The 25,126-nt window shown below is 40.1% G+C and overlaps 1 protein-coding gene across 3 annotated transcripts in view; it reads right to left on the reverse strand.

The window, feature by feature from the left end:
* f5 (coagulation factor V) overlaps window positions 1–25,126 on the reverse strand; it is a 76,185-nt gene that overhangs the window by 22,242 nt on the left and 28,817 nt on the right. For 2 of the 3 annotated variants that reach the window (XR_010018327.1, XM_063050764.1), the window contains exons 8-14: window positions 15,877–16,069; window positions 14,043–14,145; window positions 12,830–13,032; window positions 10,941–11,088; window positions 6,582–6,794; window positions 3,420–5,349; window positions 230–398 (exon numbers count right to left, since the gene is read on the reverse strand). Coding sequence is in view for 2 of the 3 variants with exons in the window: in XM_063050764.1 (XP_062906834.1) it covers window positions 230–398; window positions 3,420–5,349; window positions 6,582–6,794; window positions 10,941–11,088; window positions 12,830–13,032; window positions 14,043–14,145; window positions 15,877–16,069 (2,959 nt within the window). In the remaining variant the exon portion in view is untranslated. The remainder of the gene's footprint in view (window positions 1–229; window positions 399–3,419; window positions 5,350–6,581; window positions 6,795–10,940; window positions 11,089–12,829; window positions 13,033–14,042; window positions 14,146–15,876; window positions 16,070–25,126) is intronic. The other variant, XM_063050766.1, reaches the window with a different exon arrangement.

Consider the following 25,126-nt stretch of genomic DNA (forward strand, 5'->3'; position numbering starts at 1 on the left):
ATATCGAGTACTTCAGGAATAATGGGGTGAGGGTCTATTTAGATGCCAAAGATTTGCAATGGAAGTTGAACCCTTAACTTTCTGCTAGAGGAACATAGTACTATACTGAATAAATGAAACACAAGTGCAATCAATTAAAGTAGTTTGAATTTAACTTGAAAGCAAAAGCTTACTAATTTGCACTTAAGTATTCTATACTGAACATGCAATATAAATTATTACAGTACACCTTGATGACATCATTAACTTCTGCTCTGATGATAGGTCCAAGTATTCCCAAGTGGTCATCCCGTTCTCCATGATCATAGCGCTTCTTAAAAAATGCATCTGTATATCTCCGAAAAATGACCTTTTTGTACCGAGTATTCCTTTGCTTTATTGATCTTCCAAAATTTCTGCTAGCACGTTATGAAGACATTAAAGAATGCAACACCATTAAATTCAATATTTTGTGCAAAATCTGGAGTTATGTGTAAGCTGAATGAGCAAGTATAACATTTCTGCACATATGATGCTAATTCATTTGCTTCCAGATTTTATATTAAGCAAATATTGTACATGTCATTTTAGATCATTCTTAAGTCAGCTTTTAATCGCAAAGACTTGCTGACTGCTGACATCTTGCAGAATTTTGCATTTTATGATTAACTTGTCTTCTGGTAGCTTTTAAACTAATAATAACAATATTTTGGTGAGCAGCTTAATAGGACTGAAACATCCCTGGGCTTGCATACGAGTTTAAGGTTTAGGACATAATTCCTCAACTACTGGACCCTGTGGGAGGCATGCAGAAATTGCCAGGGCTCTAGCAGAGATATTTAAAACATCTTTAGCAAGGCATTTGATAAGGCTCGCACGTTTTTTAAAATCTATTCAATATATGTAATTGATTGTTATTTATTATTATTATTATTTATTTTTTTCTCTCTGGTAGATTATGTATTACATTGAATTGCTGCTGCTAAGTTAACAAATTTCACGTCACATGCCGGTGATAATGAACCTGATTCTGATTCAGTTGCTCAGCATTCAAGACGAGCTAGTAAATTGGATTAGACATTGGCTTTGTGGGAGAAGCCAGAGAGTGGTAATATATGGTTGCCTCTCTGACTTGATACCTGTGATTAGTGGAGAGCTGCAGGGATCGGTACTGGGACCATTGTTGATTGACATCTATGTTAACGATCTGGATGATAATGTGGCTAACTGAATCAGCAGATTTGTAGATGACACTAAGATTGGGGGTGTAGTGGACAGCAAAGAACACTATCATGGCTTGCAGCGGGATCTGGACCAGCTGGAAAAATGAGTGAAAAATAGCCGATGGAATTTAATCCAGGCAAGTGTGAGCTGTTTCACTTTGGTAGGACCAACTAGAGTAGGTTTTACACAGTGAATGGTAGGGCATTGAAGAGTGCAGAAGAACAAAGGGATCTGGGAATACAGGTCCATAATTCATTGAAAGTAGCGTCACAGTGTGATAGGGTCGTAAAGAAAGCTTTGGAACACTGGCCTTCATAAATGAAAGTATTGAGCACAGGAGATGGGATGACATGTTGAAGTTGTGCAAGACGTTGGTAAGGCCTAGTTTGCAGTATTGTGAGCAGTTTTGGTCACCTTTCCACAGGAAAGACGTAAGTAAGGTTAAAAGAGTACAGAGAAAATTTACCAGGATGTTGCCAGGTCTGGAGGACCTGAGTTATATGGAAAGAGTGAATAGGCTAGAACTTCATTCCTTGGAATGTATAAGATTGAGAGGAGATTTGATTGATAGGGTAGATAGATAGGCAAGCAGACTTTTTCCACTGAGGTTGGGCAAAACTACAACTAGAGGTCATGGGTAAGGGTGAAGGTCAAAAAATTTAAGGGAAACATGAGGGGAAACTTCATTCAGAGTGTGGAAAGAGCTGCCAGCACCAGTGGTGCATGTGAGCTCGATTTCAACATTTAAGAGAAGTTTGGATAGGTTCGTGGATGGTAGGGATATGGAGGTGTAGCTGCAGGTCGATGGGAGTAGGCAGTTTAAATGGTTCAGCACAGATGGTATGGAGCAAAGGGCCTGTTTCTCTGCTGTGCTTTTTTATGATGCTATTGCAATTGTTATCTAGAATTGCAAGGAACTTATGGGGCCCTCAGTGTTCATTGGAGAAAAACTGTGTTAAGAGTACTACAAAGTGAGAAGGCAGTTTGTAAATACACTGATATACAGTATAATCAGCAATGTCTTAGTTTACATCTGTTATTTTACTCATATTTTATATAAATTGCATAATTTGACTGTTATATTAATTGACAGGAAAAGTCTGATCCCTTGCGTTTGAAAGGCTCACATGGCGCTTTGGCCTCAATATTTAGTTTAGAGGTTCATTCCAAGAACCAAGCTTTTGACTCATGTGATTTTTGTTGCTAAATTGAAATCAAAATGCACCCACTGGCCACTTTACAAGTACAGGAGTAGAACCCCCATTTACTTCAAGGTACAGAATGTTGTGTGCTCAGAGATGCTGTTCTGCACACCACTGTTGTAACGCATGGTTATTCAAATTTCTGTCACCTTCCTGTCAGCCTGAACCAGTCTGGCCTTTTTCCCTCTGACTTCGCTCATTAACAAGATGTTTTTGTCATCAGAACTGCCACACACTGGATGCTCTTTTTGGGTTTTCACACCGTTGTCCGTAAACTATAGAGACTGCTGTGCCTGAAAATCTCAGGAGATCAGCAGTTTGTGAGATACTCAAACCACCTGTGTAGCACCAACAATCATTCCACTGTCAAAGTCACTTAGGTTACTTTCTTCCCCATTCTGATGTTTGGTCTGACCATGTGTATGTGCTTTTATGCATTGAGTTCCTGCCACATGATTGGCTGGTTAGACATTTGTATTAACGAGGTGTACAGATGAACCTAATAAAGTGGCCACTGAGTGTGTGGGTACATAAAGCAATTTACAACAAATAATTGTACTGCACTCATGTGCCTGTAATGCTGCTGCAGGCAACTTTTTCCGTTGTCCTGTATCTCATCATACTTGAGCATATGACAATAAACTCAGCTTGATTTGATGATTGTTTCAGAATAATTCCTTGGCTGAGCTGACAAACTGCGATAAAATTATTACAAAGTTATAATGAAAAATAGAACAATTAAAAAATGCAGAATACTGACTCTTAATCTGTCTTAACACAGAGATGCTAGCCATTTGATCAAATGATTTCTAAAAAAGTACTCTATTATTTTGACACCTTTAATGTTGCAAAAGGAAATGGAAAAGAGGGGAATATCTTCAGATTGCTGGCAAATTTTAAAGAGTATATCCACATAATCTCATAACTACTAACAATTTACAACATAAAGAAAGGAAAATAGATAAAAAGGAAAAAAAAGCTTAAAATAGAAATGATGACACATTCCATACTTACATTACATTTGTGGAATAATCCCAATAAACTTCTTCTGCAGCAATAAAATACCGCCTCACATTCCCACTGTTGCTGCGTAAATACTGCGCGATAATCATTTCTGGATCCCGGGACATATCTGAATGAGTTCGACTATCTTGGGTATAAGGGTTTACAGCATCTAATTCTGTTTCCTCTTCATCCTTTTCTAATGCAGCTCTACCAGTCCTTACCTCTGCATTTCCAATATATTCATCATAATCAAAACTCACGCCATTGTTACGCTTGGGAATTCCAACTATGATACTATGTGACGTGTCATCTTGATAAATTAGAGTGTCTTTAAATTTAGAATTAAGCTTACTTGATGATGGATGTTTTTCTCCTAATAAATTTGTTCTTTGTTTAATACCAGGCTTAATCCCTCTTGGTGAGATCTGTTTCAAGTCTCTTCTTTGTTTCAGCATTTTAGCTACAACTTGCTGTCTTGCAGTTTCTGTATTTTTGAGCTGTTTTTTAGAGCTATTCTTTTTTGTGTGCTTTATGTACTTTCTCAAACTTTTTACCCTTGACACACTAACACCTTTATCTTCCACTTGGTAGGTCAAATGATGTCCTTTGGGTTTTAAGGGTACTCCCTTAAATCGAACTTTGTGCTCACTTTTTAAATGCTTCTTTAGGAAAATAAATACTTTTTCAGGATCTTCACTACTCTCCATACTTGATTCTTTCATGGCACTTGTGAAATATTCTGGAGCCTTACTGGACAAATTATTCTCTTCCTCTTCACTATTAGTTGTAGCTTCAATTGTACTGCCGTTTAATATAATAGTTTTATTTTCAAAATGTTGGATGAAGTCAGGGCTGTGTTCAGGCTCAATTGCCTGATTATTTCCAACTGACAATGATTCATTAATCAACCCTAGCACTAAATCTTCATGGATTTTGACTGCATACCCTTTCTCTATTTCTGTTTCCTGTTTTCCACCTGTATCTCTGTCAGCATGTATTCCTTCCGATTCTTCATTGCCTTGTTTGATAAAATCTTCACCTTTATTATTTACCTCTGAGCTACTTTCATCTGTGACTAAAACATACTCTTTTTCTCCTTTGCCATTGGTAATATTGACATAACTTGCGCTGTCTGAAGTTCTTTGAAAAATATTACTTTGTTTTAATGTTAATACAGAAGTATCTGCTAAATCCCTCTTGCTCTTCACCATGAGATTAACTGGAATATCCGTTTTGTTCATGTTAATTGGGAAAATGGCATGATTGGCATCTATCCTTAGTGCAACATCTTCTAACACACTACTGTCATTCCTTGCATTGTAGTCTTTGGCAAAAATCCCCAAGCGTGTACCTTCTTTGCCTATACCTTGCATATTATGACTTAAGTGAGTACTTGCCAATGTGAAGTTCAGTGGATAAGAATCGGATATTGATGTTGCAGTTACTTGTGCCATTTCATTGAGTGTTTCTTCTGTTGAAATTTCATTTAACTTTACAAGTTCCTCAAATCTGTCTGCTTCATGTAAATAATCATCTAAATCATCGGTTTTACTTTGATTTGATACATTGACCAGGTTATTCTCAGGGATGGATGTTTTACTCTGATTTCCATTTGAATCCACAGAACTGACATTTAATGTATCGTGTTTTGCAGAGTCTTCCTCAATATATTGCAGAATATCTTCTTCCTCTGTCATTTCCTGTCGTGTTCTGAATGACCGTAATCCAAGTTCTTTTAAAATTTCAAGAGTTTGGTCATCGATTTCTTCATCACCCATTTCTTCGCTTACATCCACTAGTACTTTGTCTCCTTCATATTCAATCTTATAAATATGTAGTGGGTATGCAACTGCCTCATCATCACAATGATAAACTTTAATTCTCATCCTCATACCGTAAGTCCGAGGCTGCGTATTTAAAGGTCTGAGAAGCCACTCACCTATGAAACCAAACACTAGTCACAAGATCAGCACAAAACCAAAACACTTTAGCACAATAACAGCAGCAAAACAAAATTCACTGTCATAGTATAAAATATTGAGTATGGCGATCAACAGCAGAGAATATTCTGTGATCAAGTCACCTAATTTAGCTTGTATCAATGATTGGATAGGAGATAATTACTGGAACAGCAATAAGTACTCAAGCAGAGTGAATTACTGGTAATAGTTATCATTTTTCTCACTTTATTTAATGTCACAACATAGTTACCAACTATTAACAAGTTTTTTCTAAGTGCTCGGCAGGGTATAGTAGCATAGAGAAATTGATGACAACAGTGATGGGTGCCATTGCTCAGAAAGGCATATCTTATTAATTATCCCTCATTTCTAATGGGTGAATTTATAAAATAGGTAAGGATTATACTTCTGTTCCAAGTATATAACAAGTTTATAACAAATCTTGATTGCCTATTACTTGCTAATTTGCAAAGGACCCATGCATCCTGAAACTTTGAATCCTGAAATCTTCATTCTTAACATAAATCCTCTCCATGGTCTTATGCCACTCTACCTTTGTGATACCTTTAACTTTATATTTCCTTGATCCTTAACATTGGCTGATTCTCTGTTATCAGATGAATTTATTCCCTTATCTACAGTTTTCCTCTCACATTTAAAATCCTTCTGTAATGCCCTGGTTCATATTTTTACTGTTATGCTGTATGTCTTTCATTTTGTCAGTTCTATAGGAGGAGGTTGTTTGGGTTACTGTTGAAAATAAGGGATGATGTGTGCCATCCAATTAGTGGGAGGTTTTCTTGGTGAGGAACAATAAGGTTCATGAACATAATGATCTAAATCATCGGTTTTACTTTCACTTGATAAATTGACCAGTTTATTCGCAGTGGTGCATGTTTTACTCCGATTTCCATTTGAATCCGCAGGACTGACACTTCTTAAACCAGTATATTTAGTCACCACTCCTATCTCCCTTCCCCCTTCAATTGCACCATGTATTCCACACTGAGGTACATCCACTAAGTTGTGATGTGTGTAATTTTTCTGATGAAAGGTTTTTCAGACTTTATTTCTGAGACACTGCTTTCATGTTAAGCACAATGAATTACTCTGTCATTACAGGTCAAAACGGCTTGGTTGTTAAATCTTCAATTGAAAGTGATCCAATAAAATATTAACCTTTTACAGTGAACAACAAAAATAAACTCACCAGAATTGTCCATCTGCATAGTCAGAGTTTCACCAGATAAAGGGAAGAGGTGTATTACATCCTCATTTATATTTCTGTGCTTGAAGGTATGCCCATGAAAATTAATTGACAGAATACGGTCTTGGGAACCAATGCTAAAAACATGCCAATATATGACATCGCCTTTGCAGAAAGGTAAAGCCTCTTTGCTTTCATACACAAAGCCATTTATCGCTGAAAACATGCAAACACAATTGTATATATTAAACTGCAATGGCTAATGAATGTTAAACCATGGTTACAATTACTATTAATAAATGGACAGTCAGCACGATAGCTAGAAAAAAATCGCAAAACTAAAATGTAGTGATTGCTGGAAGCTTGACAAACCGAAATTGTTGGAAAATGCTCATCAGTTCAGGCAGCATCGATGGAGAGATAAGTGGACAAAGGTCATTAATCTGAAATGTTACCCTGTTTCTCTTTGCACAGATAATGCTTGACCTGTAGAGGTTAACCAATTTTTTTGGTTAAATACTCAACACTCATAAGACTGGGATGACTGCACTGTTTTCCTCCTAGGGGTATTAGATTTTAAAATGATGACATTATATTCCATTTGCTCTAAATTTGCTTCTTAACAACAACCATGATTATAACCAAATTAAGCTGGTACATTAAAGCTTTAAGACAGTCATTATTGGTTGTTACTTCTGTATGTTGATGCTGCCTGTATTGTGGGCACATCTCTTAAGTGGACCCCTAGATCATTCCAATAGGATATAGGAGCAAAATTTGGTCATTTAGCCTCTCAAGTTGCTCTGTCATTTCACCTTGGCTGATCCATTTCACTCACAACCCCAATCTCATGCTTTCTCTCCATATCCTTTCATGCCCTGACTAATAAAGAATCTATCAGCCTCTGCCTTAAATACATCCAATGGACTTTGCTTCCATCGAAATCTGTGGCAATCAATTTCATAGGGTTCACTGCTCTCTGGCTAAAGAAATTCACCATCTTTGTTCCCATCATTCTGGGGCTATGTCCTCTGGACCTAGACTCCCTCACCAAAGGAAACATCCTTTCCACATCCACTCTATCGAGGTTTTTCAACATTCAATAGGTTTCAATGAGGGGCGACCTCATTCTTCTGAATTCCAGTGAGTACAGGCCCCGAGCCATGAAACGCTCCTCATATGATAAGCCTTTCAATCGCAGAATCATTCTTGTGAACCTCCTTTGAACCTTCCGCAATGTCAGCCTCACTAATGCTTTATAAAGCCTCCACATTACATGCTTGCTTTTATATTCTAGTCCTCTCCAAATGAATGCCAATGTCTTGTTTGCTTTCGTCACCAACACAATCTGCAAGTTAACCTTTAGGGAACCTGAACAAGGACTCCCAAGTCCCATTGCCCCTCATATTTTTCAGTTTTCTCTCCACTTAGAAAATAATCTATGCTTTTATTTCTTCTCCTAAAGTGCATGACCATACACTTCCCGACCCTGTATTTCATCTGCCACTTCTTTGCCCATTATCATAATCTGTCCAAGTCCTTCTGTAGCCTCTCTGTTACCTTAAAACTACCTGCCCATCCACCTATCTTCGTATCGTCCACAAACTCAGCCACAAAATTTGCGCTTGGTCACCAATTCAGTCATCCCAATCGTTGACATATAATTTAAAAAGAAGCAGTCCCAACACAAACCACTGTGGAACACCACTAGTCACTGGCAGCCAACAAGAAAAAGCTGCCTTTATTTCCACTCTTTGCCTCCTGCCAATCAGCCAATGCTCTATCGATGCTAGTATCTTTTCTGTAATACCATGGGCTCTTAACTTGTTAAGCACTTTGCCAAAGGCCTTCTGAAAATCCAAGTACACAATATCCACCAATTCTCCTTTGTCTATCTTGCTTGTTATTTCTTCAAAGAATTCCAACAGATTTAAACATAGAGCATAGAATAGTACAGCACAGTACAGGCCCTTTGGCCTACATTGTTGTGCCGACCCTCAAACCCTGCCTCCCATATAATGCCCCCCCCCCCGCCGCCGCCACCTTAAATTCCTCCATATACCTGTCTAGTGTATCTGCCTCCACCACTGACTCAGGCAGTGCATTCCCCGCACCAATCACTCTCTGAGTAAAAAACCTTCCTCTAATATCCCCCTTGAACTTCCCACCCCTTACCTTAAAGCCATATCCTCTTGTATTGAGCAGTGGTGCCCTGGGGAAGAGGCGCTGGCTATCCACTCTATCTATTCCTCTTATTATCTTGTACACCTCTATCATGTCTCCTCTCATCCTCCTTCTCGCCAAAGAGTAAAGCCCTAGCTCCCTTAATCTCTGATCATAATGCATACTCTCTAAACCAGGCAGCATCCTGGTAAATCTCCTCTGTACCCTTTCCAATGCTTCCACATCCTTCCTATAGTGAGGCGACCAGAACTGGACACAGTACTCCAAATGTGGCCTAACCAGAGTTTTACAGAGCTGCATCATTACCTCGCAACTCTTAAACTCTATCCCTCGACTTATGAAAGCTAACACATATAAGCTTTCTTAAATACCCTATCCACCTGTGAGGCAACTTTCAGGGAAGATTTTCCCTTGAGGACACCACACTGACTATGGCCTATTTTATCATGTGCTTCCAAGTACCCTGAAACAGCGTCCATAACAATCGACTCCAACATCTTCCCAACCACTGAGATCAGGCTAACTGACCTATAATTCCCTTTATTCTGTCTCTCTTCCTTCCTGAAGAGTGGAGTGACATTTGCAATTTACCAGTCCTCCTGAACCATGCCCGAATCCATTGTCTTGAAAGATTATTACTAATGATTCCATAATCTCAGCCACCCCTTTCAGAAACCTGGGGTAGACCATCTGGTCCAGGTGACTTATCTACCTTTAGACTTTTCAGTTTCCCAAGCACCTTCTCCCTAGTAATGGCAACTTCACACACTTCTTACCCCTTGACACTCTCGAACTTCCAATATCCTGCTAGTGTCTTCCACAAAGGGGTTATTTCAATTATTAATTTCACTGGTGTGTTGAGAGTCATAAATATGTCAAGTTCAGAGAAGGTGTTAGATTTCCCTCCTGAAAAATTCACTGAATCATATGTTTTATTTAAAATCAGAATCACCAATTACTATGAGCAGTCAAGATTTTATCTCCAGATTTTTTGGTTAGAATTTGACCCATGCTATCTAGACTTTGACCGAGAATATTTTACACTGATGTGATCAAAGTGTAGGAAATATATGCTGACGTAGGAGTGACTAGAATCTGGAGCAACACACAACAGAGCTGGAGGAACTAATTGGGTCAGTTAGATAATGAAGGGTCTTGACCTGAAACGATGATTGTCCATTTGCCACCACAGATGATGCTTTACCACTTAGTTTTTCCATATTTTTATGTGTTACTAAACGAACTATTTATTATGTCATTGACACCTGTTTGAAAATGTGTCATTATAATCTCCTGGCCAGTTTTTAGATACATATTAGAATAATTTCTTTGTTTTAAAAGTTCAAAATACATTTATTATCAAAATATGTATACCATATACAACCTTGAGATTTAACTTCTTGCAGGCAGCCACGAAACAAAGAAACACAATAGAATTCACAAAAAAACCCACACCACAAAAACCGTCAAACATCCAGTATGTGATAAAAAGAACAAATTATGCACAGCACTGGAAAGTAAACAAACACTACACAGAACGTGAACTGCATAATTCCCGAAAGTGAATCCACAGCCATGCAGACAGTTCAGCGTTGCGGCAAGTGTCAGCCACTGCTAACGTGAGTGAGACGAATGAGGCTGAGGGAGTTGTGAGCAGTTTTAGGAAAGGAGATGGGTAATAGGAACAAACGGTATAGAGGTGATTGTTGATTATAAAGGATGATGATGACCCAGAACTACTGAAGTTCCAAACCTCCAATAGAATCCATTATAAAGAATACTCCATCGATGTTGAATTTCATACAGATTATTTGACATCTGTTATCTTGTGGGAACTTTGGAGTTGAATAAACTCAAATACTCGTGCACAAAAATTCAGAAGAATCAATGACATAGAGTGAAGTGGTTTGACCACCAACCTGCACACTCAGCAATCACAGTCACCTCTATTACATGCAAACCCTTCGCAGCATAGGAGTCGTGCATTGAGAAGTTCAGCTACCTCCTTTTTAAAGTGCCTCTTGACTTTTACTTAATGTTCTATTGGCTTTGTTCTTAATTTCCGTCAACTAAAGCACTCAGTACTTGGATTCTATAATCAGTCACAGATATAATCATTTATGAATTTTAAATATATGTTAACTGAGATGAAATGGTAACCCGTGCACTTGTACTCACTGTACATGATGTTTGATTCATAAAACTCAGGGTCGTTTCGGTCAACACTGGAAGGATCCAGACATAAGTTAATGTTCTCATCTATATACCAGCTTTGGTTCTCATCAAATGCTGCAAATATGATACGCTGTTCCTCATCTACTCTTATCTAAATCAGATAGAAAGAAATATCAGATCTTCAAAGGTTACACAAAGACAAATTGACTTGGATTTTCTCTAGGCAGGTTCACTGTGGGAGAAAGCTGAGGGGAAGACTTAAGTCTACTAAACTAGCTTTTCAGGACTTCTTGTTGAAACACCATTTTAGGTTTATCCACTTGCTGCAAATAAGGGAAAAAAAAGTAACATTGTAATTTTTCTAAATAAAGAGTAAGAGGAGCCAGGGATCTTTTTGGAAACAGTGACCGGCTGTCAGTGAGGCCAATGGCACACTGAAAGGGAAGAATTAAAAGAAAGAATGAAGCCCATCATGAAGATCTTTCTCTCCAATTGTTTCCATTGCTGCCATCCCTTTTCAGGTCACCTGCATTCACATAACCCAGGTGTGAGATGGACAGATGACAAATAGAGATCACATGGTAGCCTTTGTTACCCAACTTAATAATAATAAAGGAAAATCCGATCTTTAATCCCTTAATTAGTAGCATTTCTACTATACTGTTAATAATTGTGATAATTCCAGTGTATTATGCATAAAGAACAGCAGGAATGGTGTGAAACTGGTTGGGGCCAGAGTAGACTTCTGTTTTCCTTGGCAGATTTTACAAACCTTTGTACGGTATGTAGACTCTGCCAGAAGGAACAAGAAGAATGGCATAATTGTGTGAGACTAAAGAACTGGACATCCAGATTGTGAGTTAACTCTTCTCTGCCCACTGTAACATTTAACTTTCTTGAGTAATATGCCGTTTGAAAGGAGGACAAGTAGTAAATGCAAAGTCCATATGAACTCAGCATTTGCCTCCAATTATGTAGATTTTTGAAATCCCTTAAGATCTTTCAGTCTCTCAAAATTAGTGATTAATTATGTGCCCTAATGTCTTGGACACTGTTCACCAATATTGAAGCAATAGGATAATCAAATCTACATCTATACATGGGCTGTTCCTAAAGAAGGATCTACATTTTTGGATCCTATTTATTACAAGAGAAATCCAAAATTAATACCATTGCACTTGCTGTGGAGTGTCTGCTTTATGGTCTTTTTCTCTCCCTTCATTTTGTTAGCAAGAAATGCTTTGGCATCCTATACTTCATTTCTGGAGACATTGTCCAGAGCTGAAGTTACTCATCCCTCTGAAATGCTCCACACTATCTCTGTCCATACCCTATCTCTTCAACTTTGCCAGATCATGCTTCAACACACTGCACTTTCCAATTCACAGGGGAGGAATACGTCATTCCTTGAATACTGTTATCAATGTACACTGTATTTCACACTGATACTATGATGCTAGTGTCTACACTGTTTACGTGAACAGTCCAATATGTACAGTTCCTGTATTAGTGTCAGTAGCTATATTGCTCAATAAATACATGCCACCTAATAGTGTCTAGAATTAAATGTATAAAACACCAAAGCAGAAGGAGTATGAAAATAAAATATGTTGAAGGATTGTGAACTTTAAGGAAACATGCATTACAAGTCAATGTGTATGGATTATATACATTTTGAATATTAAGATGTCACATTTCTAAATGAATTTGAAAAACTGTTCTCATTGTTTGGGTGGCTGACCCCTCATCTAGGGCAGGCACTGTAGTGCGATTAGAACATAGCAATCTGCTCTCTCAATTTATAAAATGGCTACTATCTACCAAGAACAAAAACACACTAAGTAAATTAGTATTTATACTGTAAATGACTTTTCACTGACTGGCTACCTCACCTGTAAATTCCGGGCATCCAAAGATTGACCCTTGCAGATAAGAAGAGGTCCAAAAAGTCCTGATGCAATGTCTCGTGTGATATCCACAGCACTGTGATACACTCTTGTTAGACACCTGGCGTCTACAGATGTTGGCCCATCTCCTTCAGAAATGGCCCAGGTGTAAACGAAGGTTTGACCAGGCTCAACCTGCTTATTGGAGTCTGAAAGGTTAATATTGTAGGACATTTAGTATTGGCTGTCAAAAAGCGACTGTTCAATTAAAGCTGCTATCTCATTTATTACATGAATGATTGTTCTCTTAGTTACAAATACTCTCCGAAGCCTGCACCATCAGTCTAGAGAAGCTCTCAAAATAAACAGTGCTGTGGCTGTTGTTCCTGAGTAAGTTCAAATCCTCATGCACATGGTTACATAAATAATCCAGACATTGCACTAGCACTAAGGCTGAAGTAGCTCAGACAAACTGAACTGTAAAAAGTAAGACTGGGTGAATTGGAAATTTACAAGTCCAGATATATGCAAAAGAACCTTGTTTAAAGTGGGTACAATGGAAGGCCAAACACTAGCCTCAAACACTAGAAGGCTCAGATATATCAGAATTGATTGGCTTCCCCTGTGGAATTTATATAATTGAAAGATTATCACAGGGGTAACAGAAGTTTACCTCTAAAGTAATTTTTCCTGTTAATAGTCTTAAGTAAGCTGTGGCACTAAAGAACCTATGGACACAACATTCAACAGCCTGCAGACAGTCATCAACAAGAAATAATTGAATTAACCACATTAAATAATGTGGTAGTAAAAACGCATTAAAGGCAAACCAGTGACTATCTTGGGATAAGTTGATAACCTGATGGTTAACTTATAAAAAGCTGTTAAAAGTAAAACTGTGTACGTTATTTAATTGTTGTTTTTAATATTTACTGCTAGACCCTAGTTCATTGTTGAGTTTTAGCAATGTTCAAATTTAAAACAAATTAGACTAATTTCTCTGAATTCACCTGAGTTCTTTAGAGTTTGTACTCCAGATTTCGTACTGAAGATAAAACTAAAAGGTTAAAAAATATTTTTATTTTAAAGGGTGAAAAATTACTTCATAGGCAATTTAGAATAGACTTTACTTGGTAGTCTCAAAATAAAGGACAGATATCAACTTAAATTATTTGAAAAGATCATTTCCAATAATATAAAAACTTCTAAGTTATTTTACCTGAGGAATTCCCAGGGTATTTAACCCCTTCATTCTCTTTGCTAATTGTAAGGCCATGAGGATAGATGCTGTAAGGTCGACTGGCCTTATTCTTAAAATAAACCTGCAAATGAGTAAATAAGGCAAAATAAATTACTAGAAGTAGTTAAAAGAAACTCTATCAAGATACCTTGTTACACTGGGGCATGTTCTGAGCCAACATCTGCAACAAGCAGAAATTTTTATTTTACTTTTTAGCCTTGCCCTCACTTCATAAAGGTCACCTAATGTATCATACCTATACTGCATCTTTGAAATTAATTCCAAACAATTGCACTTTTCAACAACTTTGCAAATATTTCCTTTTTAAGCACAACCCAAATTCTGATTTAAGAGATACTGTTGTATTTGCTTGCACTAATCCTTTGGGTCATATGTTTCATATAATATTTACAGAATGAAGAGACCAAAGAATTCGCCCAGGATCCCCTTGCTATTTTTCCTTTACCAAATAGCTTAAGCTGCATCCTAGGGTCATAGAATCATACAGCACACAAAGGCAGCCATCAGCCAACTATACCCAACTACTTTTTGGTCCATGTACAACATTTCTGCTTTGGGTCCGAATCCTCCTATGCTTTGGACTAATTCTCTTAGGACTAATTCTCCCAAAGATTATGCATGGGATATTTTGTAATTTGATCTGTCTATGATGTATGAACTTGTATAGATATGCCTTTTTACCTTTTTTTTTGCTGGTATTATTTCTGTAAATAATCATAAGATATCAAACAATAAAGCTTATGGTTAGAATAAAACAAAGGCAATCGTGTAATGGATATTCACTTTACAGGCCCAAGAGGCTTATTACTAATCTCAGCTTTCTATTACAGCAGTATAACCTTCCTGAAGGATCAGAGCTTTTTGTGACAAAGTTAAACTTCGAACAAATATTCCTTGCTCAGCTGCTTGTTGTAAACAAGAACCAGTCTTCAGTTCTTAATGTAAACTGCAAGCAGTAATCAGTTTCAAGTTAAAAGGACACCTGGATTGGCTAAGAAATGTGGTTCACAAAGTGAAATGACCATGAAACAACAACGAACATTCTCCTCTGCATTAGCCAAATGCAAGACAATGGAGCCATGTTGGTTGGTCTACATTAAAACAGGCAATTACAGCTAAATTATTTGCACCATTGTCCTCATAGGTTTTACACCATCTGTGTAAATTACTTTGTCCCAGAAAAGGTAACTGGAAAACATCACATGCAGATGATATCATCTAGTAGCAGGACATTATAAATATCAGGAAGCGCTGGTAATTGTTCGGAATGACAGAAAGACGGGGTGTCAGTAAGAACTAAAAGTCATTCCTCAGCTTCGGTTTCTGCAACAGATGACTCATTCATCTGCAACTCATTGGTATGTTTTTGTTCATAAGAATTGGACCTGTGTTTGTAAATCATTAATATTTTGGAAATATTTTAAAAATCAGAAATCCTCGGTGAGTGTTAAATGTATGTTAAGAACCATTTTTCCAAATTTAAATGTTTATCATTAAAAATAAAATAAGCAGTGTTTAAACTATTTCATTAGCTACAAGTATGTCTTCCTTAGTAAGGAGGGGGTCCCACTACTCAAACAGTGGATATTGGTAGCTAGACCTTGCCGCAGGGTCTAGATAAGGAAGTAAGCTAGTCTTTGAAGATTATGTGGACACAGTATAACTTCCCAGTAGTGGGGGTATCCACAAGATAACCCATGGATTGGACTTAAAATCTTCTTGTGAGTTTAGGGCTTCGTGGACAGGGAACCCAATACCACCACAATAGATGAACAATCCTGCAAAAGTATACCTTAATTACGTCTTTGACTTCACCTCTAATAATAGGTACTCCAATTCCATCTTGTAGAATAGATGGAGCATTATCTTCTTCTGATTTTTTACGCTGAGTGAATGATTTGTCTGTGTATTCTACATATATTGCCTTTTTATATATTTTGCCAATACGGTTTGCTGCTTGTTCCAAATACTTAGAATTGAAATCACTAAGAGCAATAAAAGGAGATATTAAAAGCAATTTTAACAATATTGAAATAATATTGCAGTCAACTATAGAATTAATCACAGTCAGCTATAGAATTAATCACAGTCAGCTATACAATTAATCACAGTCAACTATAGAATTAATCACACATTGGTACTAATTCCAAAAATACAAGAAAAACAAGAAAAAAGCAGAAACAAGCTGCTGACAGAACCCAACAGATTGAGCAGGATCTGTGATGGAGGGTGTGGGCAGGGACAGATTGAGCAGGATCTGTGAGGGAGGGTGTGGGTAGGGACAGATTGAGCAGGATCTGTGGGGGAGGGTGTGGGTAGGGACAGATTGAGCAGGATCTGTGGGGGAGGGTGTGGGTAGGGACAGATTGAGCAGGATCTGTGAGGGAGGGTGTGGGTAGGGACAGACTGAGCAGGATCTGTGAGGGAGGGTGTGGGTAGGGACAGATTGAGCAGGATCTGTGATGGAGGGTGTGGGCAGGGACAGATTGAGCAGGATCTGTGAGGGAGGGTGTGGGTAGGGACAGACTGAGCAGGATCTGTGATGGAGGGTGTGGGCAGGGACAGATTGAGCAGGATCTGTGAGGGAGGGTGTGGGTAGGGACAGACTGAGCAGGATCTGTGAGGGAGGGTGTGGGTAGGGACAGATTAGCAGGATCTGTGGGTGAGGGTGTGGGTAGGGGCAGAAGGGACGGAGGGAACAGATTGTTCAAATTTCAGGTTGAGACGCTGCATCAGGACTGAAGGTGGAGACGAAAGACAGACAGTACAAAGAGGAGAGGGAGAGGGGTGAAGAAACATAGAAACATAGAAAACCTACAGCACAATACAGGCCCTCCAGCCCATAATGCTGTGCCGAACGTATACTCACTTTAGAAATTACCTAGTGTTACCCATAGCCCTCTATTTTTCTAAGCTCCATGTACCTATCCAGGAGTCTCATAAAAGAACCTATTGTATCCGCCTCCACCACCATCACCAGCAGCCAATTCCACGCACTCACCACTCTCTGCGTAAAAAAACTTACCCCTGACATCTCCTCTGTACCTACTTCCTTAAAACTGTGCCCTCTCGTGTTAGCCATTTCAGCCCTGGGGAAAAGCCTCTAACGATCCACATGATCAATACCTCTCATCATCTTGTACACTTCTATCAGGTCACGTCTCATCCTCCACCGCTCCAAGGAGAAAAAGCCGAGTTCACACAACCTATTCTCATAAGGCATGCTCCCCAATCCAGGCAACATCCTTGTAAATCTCCTCTGTACCTTTTCTATGGTTTCCACATCCTTCCTCTAGTGAGGTGACCAGAACTGAGCACGGTACTCCAAGTGGGGTCTGACCAGGGTCTTATATAGCTGTAACATTACCTCTCGGCTCTTAAACTCAATCGCACAGTTGAAGAAGGCCAATACACCATATGCCCTCTTAACCACAGAGTCAACCTGCATACCAGCTTTGAGTGTCCTATTGGCTCAAACCCCAAGATCCCTCTGATCCTCCTCACTGCCAAGAGTTTTGCCATCAATGCTATATTCTGCCATCATATTTGACCTACCAAAATGAACCACCTCACACTTAGCTGGGTTGAACTCCATCCGCCGCCCAGTTTTGCAACCTATTGATGTCCTGTTGTAACCCCCGACGCCCTCCACATTATCCACAACACTCCCAACCTTTGTGCCATCAGCATATTTACTAACGCATCCCCCCACTTCCTTATCCAGGTCATTTATAAAAATCACGAAGAGAAGGGGTCCCAGAACAGATCCCTGAGGCACACCACTGGTCACTGACCTCCATGCAGAATATGGCCCGTCTACAACCACTCTTTGCCTTCTGTAGGCAAGCCAATCCTGGACCCACAAAGCAAGATTCCCTTGGATCCCATGCCTCCTTACTTTCTCAATAAGCCTTGCATGGGGTACCCCAGTGGTCCCAAACCTCCGGACCACGGACCGATACTGGGCCGCGGAGAATTCAGCAGTGGCCGGAACGCACCCAGCACACCTTTAAGAAAAAAGCTGAAATAAACAAGCTAATTGGTTAGGTGCTGCCCGGCACGTAAATGTCAGCCCAGATCAGAGGCGACACAATCAGCAACAAGGCGGTCCCATCGAGGGGCGATGGGAGACAGCGATACTCGAAGGGGGTTCCTTATGTCCAGTCTGTTCCGCAATTTAGTTTTCGTTGCAATCATTGCAGGAAACTCTGCTTCACAGAGATATGATGTTGTAAAATGGAAGCAACGTTTTCAGTGCTTTCGTGGCTTTCTCAGGATATTCAGCCTTGACTTTGATCCAGAATGCCAGCAGAGATGTTATATCAAACATACTTTTCAGCCCGCCATCGTTTTCAAGCTTGAGGAGTTGATCTTTTTCCCGCGGTGATATGGATGATTCACCGGGGACATTCACAAATGGTTCATGGACCCATTCCTTTGCACGTCTTGGGTCATTTGCGTCTTAGGTCACCGATGACCTCGCGTGTGTTAAAGTTCAACAGTGGGCGTGACACGGAATGAGGAAAGGTGCAGCTGACTCATATCGTTTCATATCGCCAAATCATATTGTTTCCTCACGGCCTGGTAGCACATGCTTTGCAGCCCGGTAGTTGGGGACCACTGGTTTAAAGGGACCTGAGATGCAAGTATTTCACAGAGTGTTGTGGGTATATGGAATGAGCTGCTGGAGGTACAGGCAGGAACAATTGTTGTATTTAAAAGGCATTTTCACGGGTAGATGGGTAGGAAATGTTTAGAGGGATAGGCCAAATGTAGGCAAATGTGACTAGTTTAGTTGGGCATCTTGGTCAAAGTACCTGCTCCCATGCTGTACAATTAAATAGGCTAAGCCAGCAGCGGAGGACAGGACAGAAGGAATACAGTAGATTGTGAAAATTTGCAAAACTATTCACTTCAGTAGTTAAAAATAAAAAGCAGACATTCTTAAAATGGTGAGAAACTAAGAAGTGTTGGTGTTAAGAGAGATTTGGGTTTTCCTCTACACAAATTAGTGAAAGTTAGTGTAGAGAACAGGAAGGAATTTGCAAGACAAGTATCATTGGACTCTGGCATAGCGCCAGAGGACTGAAAGACTGCATATGTAACTCCACTCATTACGGAAGGAAGAAAGCAGCAGAAAGGAAATTATAGACCAGTTAGCCTAACCTCAGTGGTTGGGAAAATGTTGGAGTCAATTGTTAAGGATGAGGTTATGGGGTACTTGGTGACACAGGACAAGATAGTTCAAAGTCAGCATGTTTTCCTTAAGGGAAAATCTGCCTGATGAATCTGTTGGAATTCTTTGAGGAGATTACACATAGGATAGATAAAGGGGATATAGTAAATGTTATATATTTGGACTTTCAGAAGGCCTTTGACAAGGACCCCACATGAGTCTACTTACCAAGTTAAGAGTCCATGATATGACAGGAAAGTTACTGGCATAGTTAGAGCATTGGCTGATTGGTAGGAGGCAGGAAGTGGGAATAAAAGGACCCTTTTCTGTTTGGCTGCCAGTGACTAGAGGTATTCCGCAGGGGTCGGTGTTGGGACCACTTCTTTTTATGCTGTATATCAATGATTTAGATGATGGAATAGATGGCTTTGTTGCCAAGTTTGCAGATGATACGAAGATTGGTGGAGGGGCAGGTAGTGTTGAGGAAACAGACTGGCTGCAGAAGGACAGACAGATTAGGAGAATGGGGAAGAAAGTGGCAAATGAAATACAATATTGGAAAATGCATGGTCATGCACTTTGGTAAAAGTAGTAAATGTGCAGACTATTTTCTAAATGGGGAGAAAATCCAAAAATCTGAGAAGCAAAGGGACTTGGGAGTATTGTGAACAATTCTGGGCTCCTCATCGAAGAAAAGATGTGCTGGCATTGGACAGAGTTCAGAGGAGGTTCACAAGGATGATTCTGGGAATGAAAGAGTTGTCGTATGAGGAACTTTTGATAGTTCTGGGTCTGTACTTGCTGGAATTTAGAAGGATGAGGGAGGGAACTCATTAAAACCTTTTGAATGTTGAAAGGTCTCCATATGGTAGATGTGGAAAGGATGCTTCCTGTGATGGGGGAGTCTAGGACAAGAGGGCACAGCCTCAGAATGGAGGGATATCCATTTAAAGCAGAGATGTGGTGAAATTATTTTAGCCAGAGGGTGGTGAACTTGTGGAATTTATTACCACAGGCAGCTGTGGAGGTCAGGTCATTGGGTTTATTTAAGGTAGAGCTCAATAGGTTCTTGATTGGACTTGGCACCAAAGGTTACGGGGAGAAAGCTGGGGATTGGAGCTGAGGAGGGGAATCGAAAGGATTAACCATGATTGAATGGTGGAGCAGACTTGATGGGACAATGACCTAACTCTGCTCCTATTATTATGATCTTCTGTATTGTCCAAGCAGATTTATAAGCGCAAGAGTAATGGTGTTGTGCTGCATTTAGAGAGGGCACTGCTAAAGGCCAATTTATACTTCAGTGTCAAATCTATGCCGCAGGTACGGCGTAGCTGCAAACCTTACGTTGCACCCTACGCTGCAGCCTGACGCGCACCTCCCCAAAAATGTAACTACGTGTCGTGGCAACGCAGACCACAACAAATGTGATTGGTCCGCTTGGTAGCGTCGCATTTCCTCCTATGCTGCAATAGCTTCCCATAAGGCTTTACAGACCTCCGAAATTATGGAGGACCCTGTGCTTAACGCCAGTTTGTAGCTAGCTGCTACAGCCTGTTGACTTCCACCTGAAGCTAAAACTCGAATGGTGATTGCCAGTCTCTGAGTATACTGTGTGTACATTGATGCAAAATAAATGGAGATAATGAACCAAATTGTCAAATCTACCTGACAACGTCCAAAAATATTTGAAATGCATTTCCTCGTTCATGTCTCTCAGTGGCCAGACAAGCACAGAAAATTCACCCTCCTTCAGTTTCAGTCGCTATTTTTTGAAGTTCAAGTTTCTTAGTGTTGAGTTTCAACACGAAGAAACTCAACACAGCGGTATAGAAACCCCACTGCCAACTAGCATTTTGGCGGTGAATTGCAGAGTGACGCAGACACAACAACGCACAAGTATAAATGCTCACAACGGCGTAGGTCACTTGCGTAGGCTATGGTGTAGACTACTACGCAGAAGTATAAATCAGCCTTCAGTCTGCCGTGGAATATTGTGTGTTTGGCTGGTCTCATTGCCATAGGAAAGATATATCTGTGCTCTAGGAGTACACTGAATATACATTAGGTTAATCCCTGGAACAACAATGGTATCCTTTGAAAAGAATAAACAAACCAGACCTATACTCTGTAGAGTTGTCCACAGAATGAAAAGGAATCACAGTGGAACATAGGACCTAAAGGGCTCAACAGAATAAATGCAGGGATAATGCTTCCTGGTTTGGGATTAGAGATAAACCAGTTAGGATTAAAATGAGGAGAAATTTTGTTATTCAGAATGTGATTCATTTGTGCAATTCTTTACCCCAAGATGATAGTAATTGAGTTTATTCAATGATGATTTTATTTTTGGCTACTGAAGAGCTCAAGGAATAGGGAGTTGGGAGGCGGGTGATGGGGAGACCAAGGCGAGATGAGAGTTGATGGCGAATCTACATCCTTGGTATACCAATCACTTTCCAGCCTCTGTCTCACCTTTCTCCCTCTTCTCTTTCTACTGTCTATCCACCCAATAGTAACAAGGGCATTAAGGAACAGATAGGGAGACAGATTCTGGAAAGGTACAATAATAACAGGGTTGTCGTGGTGGGAGATTTTGATTTCCCAAATATTGATTGGCATCTCCCTAGAGCAAGGGATTTAGATGGGATGAAGTTTGTTAGTTGTGTTCAGGAAGGTTTCCTGACACAGTATGTAGATAAGCCTACAAGAGGAGAGGGTGTACTTGATCTGGTATTGGGAAATGAACCTGGTCAGGTGCCAGGTCTCTCAGTGGGAGAGCATTTTGGAGATAGTGATCACAATTCTATCTCCTTTACCATAGCATTGGAGAGGGATAGGAACAGACAAGTCAGTAAAGTGTTTAATTGGAGTAAGGGGAAATATGAAGCTATCGGGCAGGAACTTGGAAGCATAAATTGGGAACAGATTTTCTCAGAGAAATGTACGGCATAAATGTGGCAAATATTCAGGAGATATTTGCGTGGTGTTCTGCATAGGTACGTTCCAATGAGACAGGGAAAGGATGGTAGGATATAGGAACCATGGTGTACAAAGGCTTTTGAAAATCTAGTCAAGAAGAAAAGAATAGCTTAGGAAAGGTTCAAAAAACTAGGTAATGATAGAGGTTTAGAAAATTATAAGGTTAGTAGGAAGGAGCTTAACAATTAAATTAGGAGAGCCAGACAAGACCATGAGAAGGCCTTGGAGAGCAGGATTAAGGAAAACCCCAAGGCATTCTACAAGTATGTGAAGAGCAAGAGGGTAAGGCATAAGGAATAGGACCAATCAAGTGAAAAAGTGTGTATGGAACCAGAGGAGATAGCAGAGGTACTTAGTGAATACTTTGCTTCAGTATTCACTGCGGAAAAGGATCTTGATGATTGTAGGGGTGATTTACAGCGAACTGAAAATCTTGAGCATATAGACATGAAGGAAGAGGATGTGCTGGAGCTTTTGGAAAGCATCAAGTTGGAATAGTCTCTGGGACTGGATGAAATCTACCCCAGGCTACTGCGGGAGGCGAGGGAGGAGATTGCTGAGCCTCTGGCAATGACCTTTGCATCATCACTGGAGGTGGGAGAGGTTCTGAAGGATTGGAGGGTTGTAGATGTTGTTCCCTTGTTCAAGAAAGGGAGTAGAGACAGCCCAGGAAATTATAGACCAGTGAGTCTTAATTCAGTGGTTGGTAAGTTGATGGAGAAGATTCTGAGAGGCAGGATTTATGAACATTTGGAGAGGCATAATATGATTAGGAATAGTCAGCATGGCTTTGTCAAAGGCAGGTCATGCCTAACGAGTCTTTCTGAATTTTTTGAGGATGTGACTAAACATGTTGATGAAGGTAGAGCAGTAGATGTAGTGTATATGGATTTCAGCAAGACATTTGATAAGGTACCCCAGGGGTCCCCAATCCAACCTTTTTTGCACCGTGGACCAGTTAAATATTGACAATATTCTTGCGGACCGGCCGACTGCGGGGGGAGGGGGTGGTAATCACGACTGGAATATAGCTGATAAGTCACTTATAAGTGGCTAATACACTCAATTTCGTTTCTAAAGGGGTTTATCTAACGAATTTAACATTAAACACACAGCGCATATTTTCCTTGTATGAACATATAAAATCATTGCAACACACCAATATCGCTGAATCAGTGGGAGCCCTGGGTTTGTTTTCCTGCAACAAGACGGTCTGTCCCATCGAGGGGTGATGGGAGACAGCGATACTCGAAGGGGGTTCCTTATGTCCAGTCTATTCCGCAATTTAGTTTTCGTTGCATTCATTGCAGGAAATTCTGCTTCACAGAGATATGATGTTGTAAATGGAAGCAACATTTTCAGTGCTTTCGTGGCTTTCTCAGGATATTCAGCCTTGTCTTTGATTCAGAATGCCGGCAGAGATGTTATGTCAAACATACTTTTCAGCCCACCATCATTTGCAAGCTCGAGGAGTTGATCTTTTTCCCGCGCTGACATGGATGATTCACCAGGGACATTCACAAATGTTTCACGGACCTATCCCTTTGCACGTCTTGGGTCATTTGCGTCTTAGGTCACCGATGACCTCGTGTGCGTTAAAGGACACAGGCTCGTTGAGCCGGGAGAGGCCTGTTACTGTGCCGTATCTCTAGATAAATAAATAAAAACTGTAACGCAACATACAACTTCTATACTCAATGCTTCAGCAGATGAAGACAAGCATACCATATGCCTTCTTCACCACTCTGTTTATCGGTGTCATAATTTTTAAGGAATTATGTACTTTTACTTAAGATCGCGGCAGAGCCCTGCGTGTGCCCTGGCCTAGATTAACTTCCCTAGATGCATTCACTTTACACTTGTCCGAGTTAAATCCCATCAGCCATTCCCTTACCACTTTTCTAGTTGATCTAAGTCCTGTCGTAACCTTAGGCAAAGCTTTCACTGCCGGCTGCATCACCAGTTCTGGTGTCTTACTAATCATGCCATCTAGATTTTCATTGAAATTATCTATCTGATGAACACTAAAGAACCTAGCACTAACCCATGCAGCACCCCACTAGTCACTGGCTCTAATCAGAAAAACCCTCCAATACTACTGTCTGCTTTCTATCACCAAGTTAATTTTGTATCCAAACTTGCACCCGTTAGTCACTTGACTAATCCTGTTGGTGTCTTCAGGATGCAAAGAAATAGGTATAGATGAGAGATTTCAAAATGGCATGGGTTTGAATAAGAGGAGAGGAGGCAAGTAATAGAACAAAGAAGAACAGGTCAGAGAATGAGAGGGAAGGTAGTACAAGGGGATTGTTATCATGAGAGGGGCAACTTCGAGGAAAAGAAGGAACAAGATGGGCAGGTGTACAGCGACACCTGGAAGTGTTTCAGACAGCTCTGGAAACCCGGGGTTGATCCTGACCTCATTTGCTGTTTATGTGGAGCTTGTGTGGACTCTCTGCAGAAGCTTTGGTCTCCTGTCACCCAAAGACAGTCGGATTACTAGCTACTGTAAATGATTCCTCGTGTAGGTGGGTAACGGAGTATCAGAAGTTGATATACATATGACATATAAAGCAGATTACAATTATTAAGTGGCAGAATAGGATTGAGGGGATTACACCAAGTGGTCACATAGATTTGACCAGCCAAACAGACCCCCTCTATATCACAAGCTCCTATGCAGCATGGAGGCTGAGAAGCTGACCAGGGAAGCATTTTCTGGTTTCCACACGTATAAGGGAATTCTACCTCTCTCCACCCACTGCACTCAGCTTTGACCTCACAATTCGTCAGTTCAATGTCCTCCAAATTCTGCCTCTTATTCCCCCAAGCCTGGAAACAACCAAGGCACAGAGGCTTCAGCAGCAATAGATTTAGATAGAGG

This window comes from Mobula hypostoma, chromosome 6 (assembly GCF_963921235.1).
Source record: "Mobula hypostoma chromosome 6, sMobHyp1.1, whole genome shotgun sequence".
Taxonomy (NCBI): domain Eukaryota; kingdom Metazoa; phylum Chordata; class Chondrichthyes; order Myliobatiformes; family Myliobatidae; genus Mobula; species Mobula hypostoma.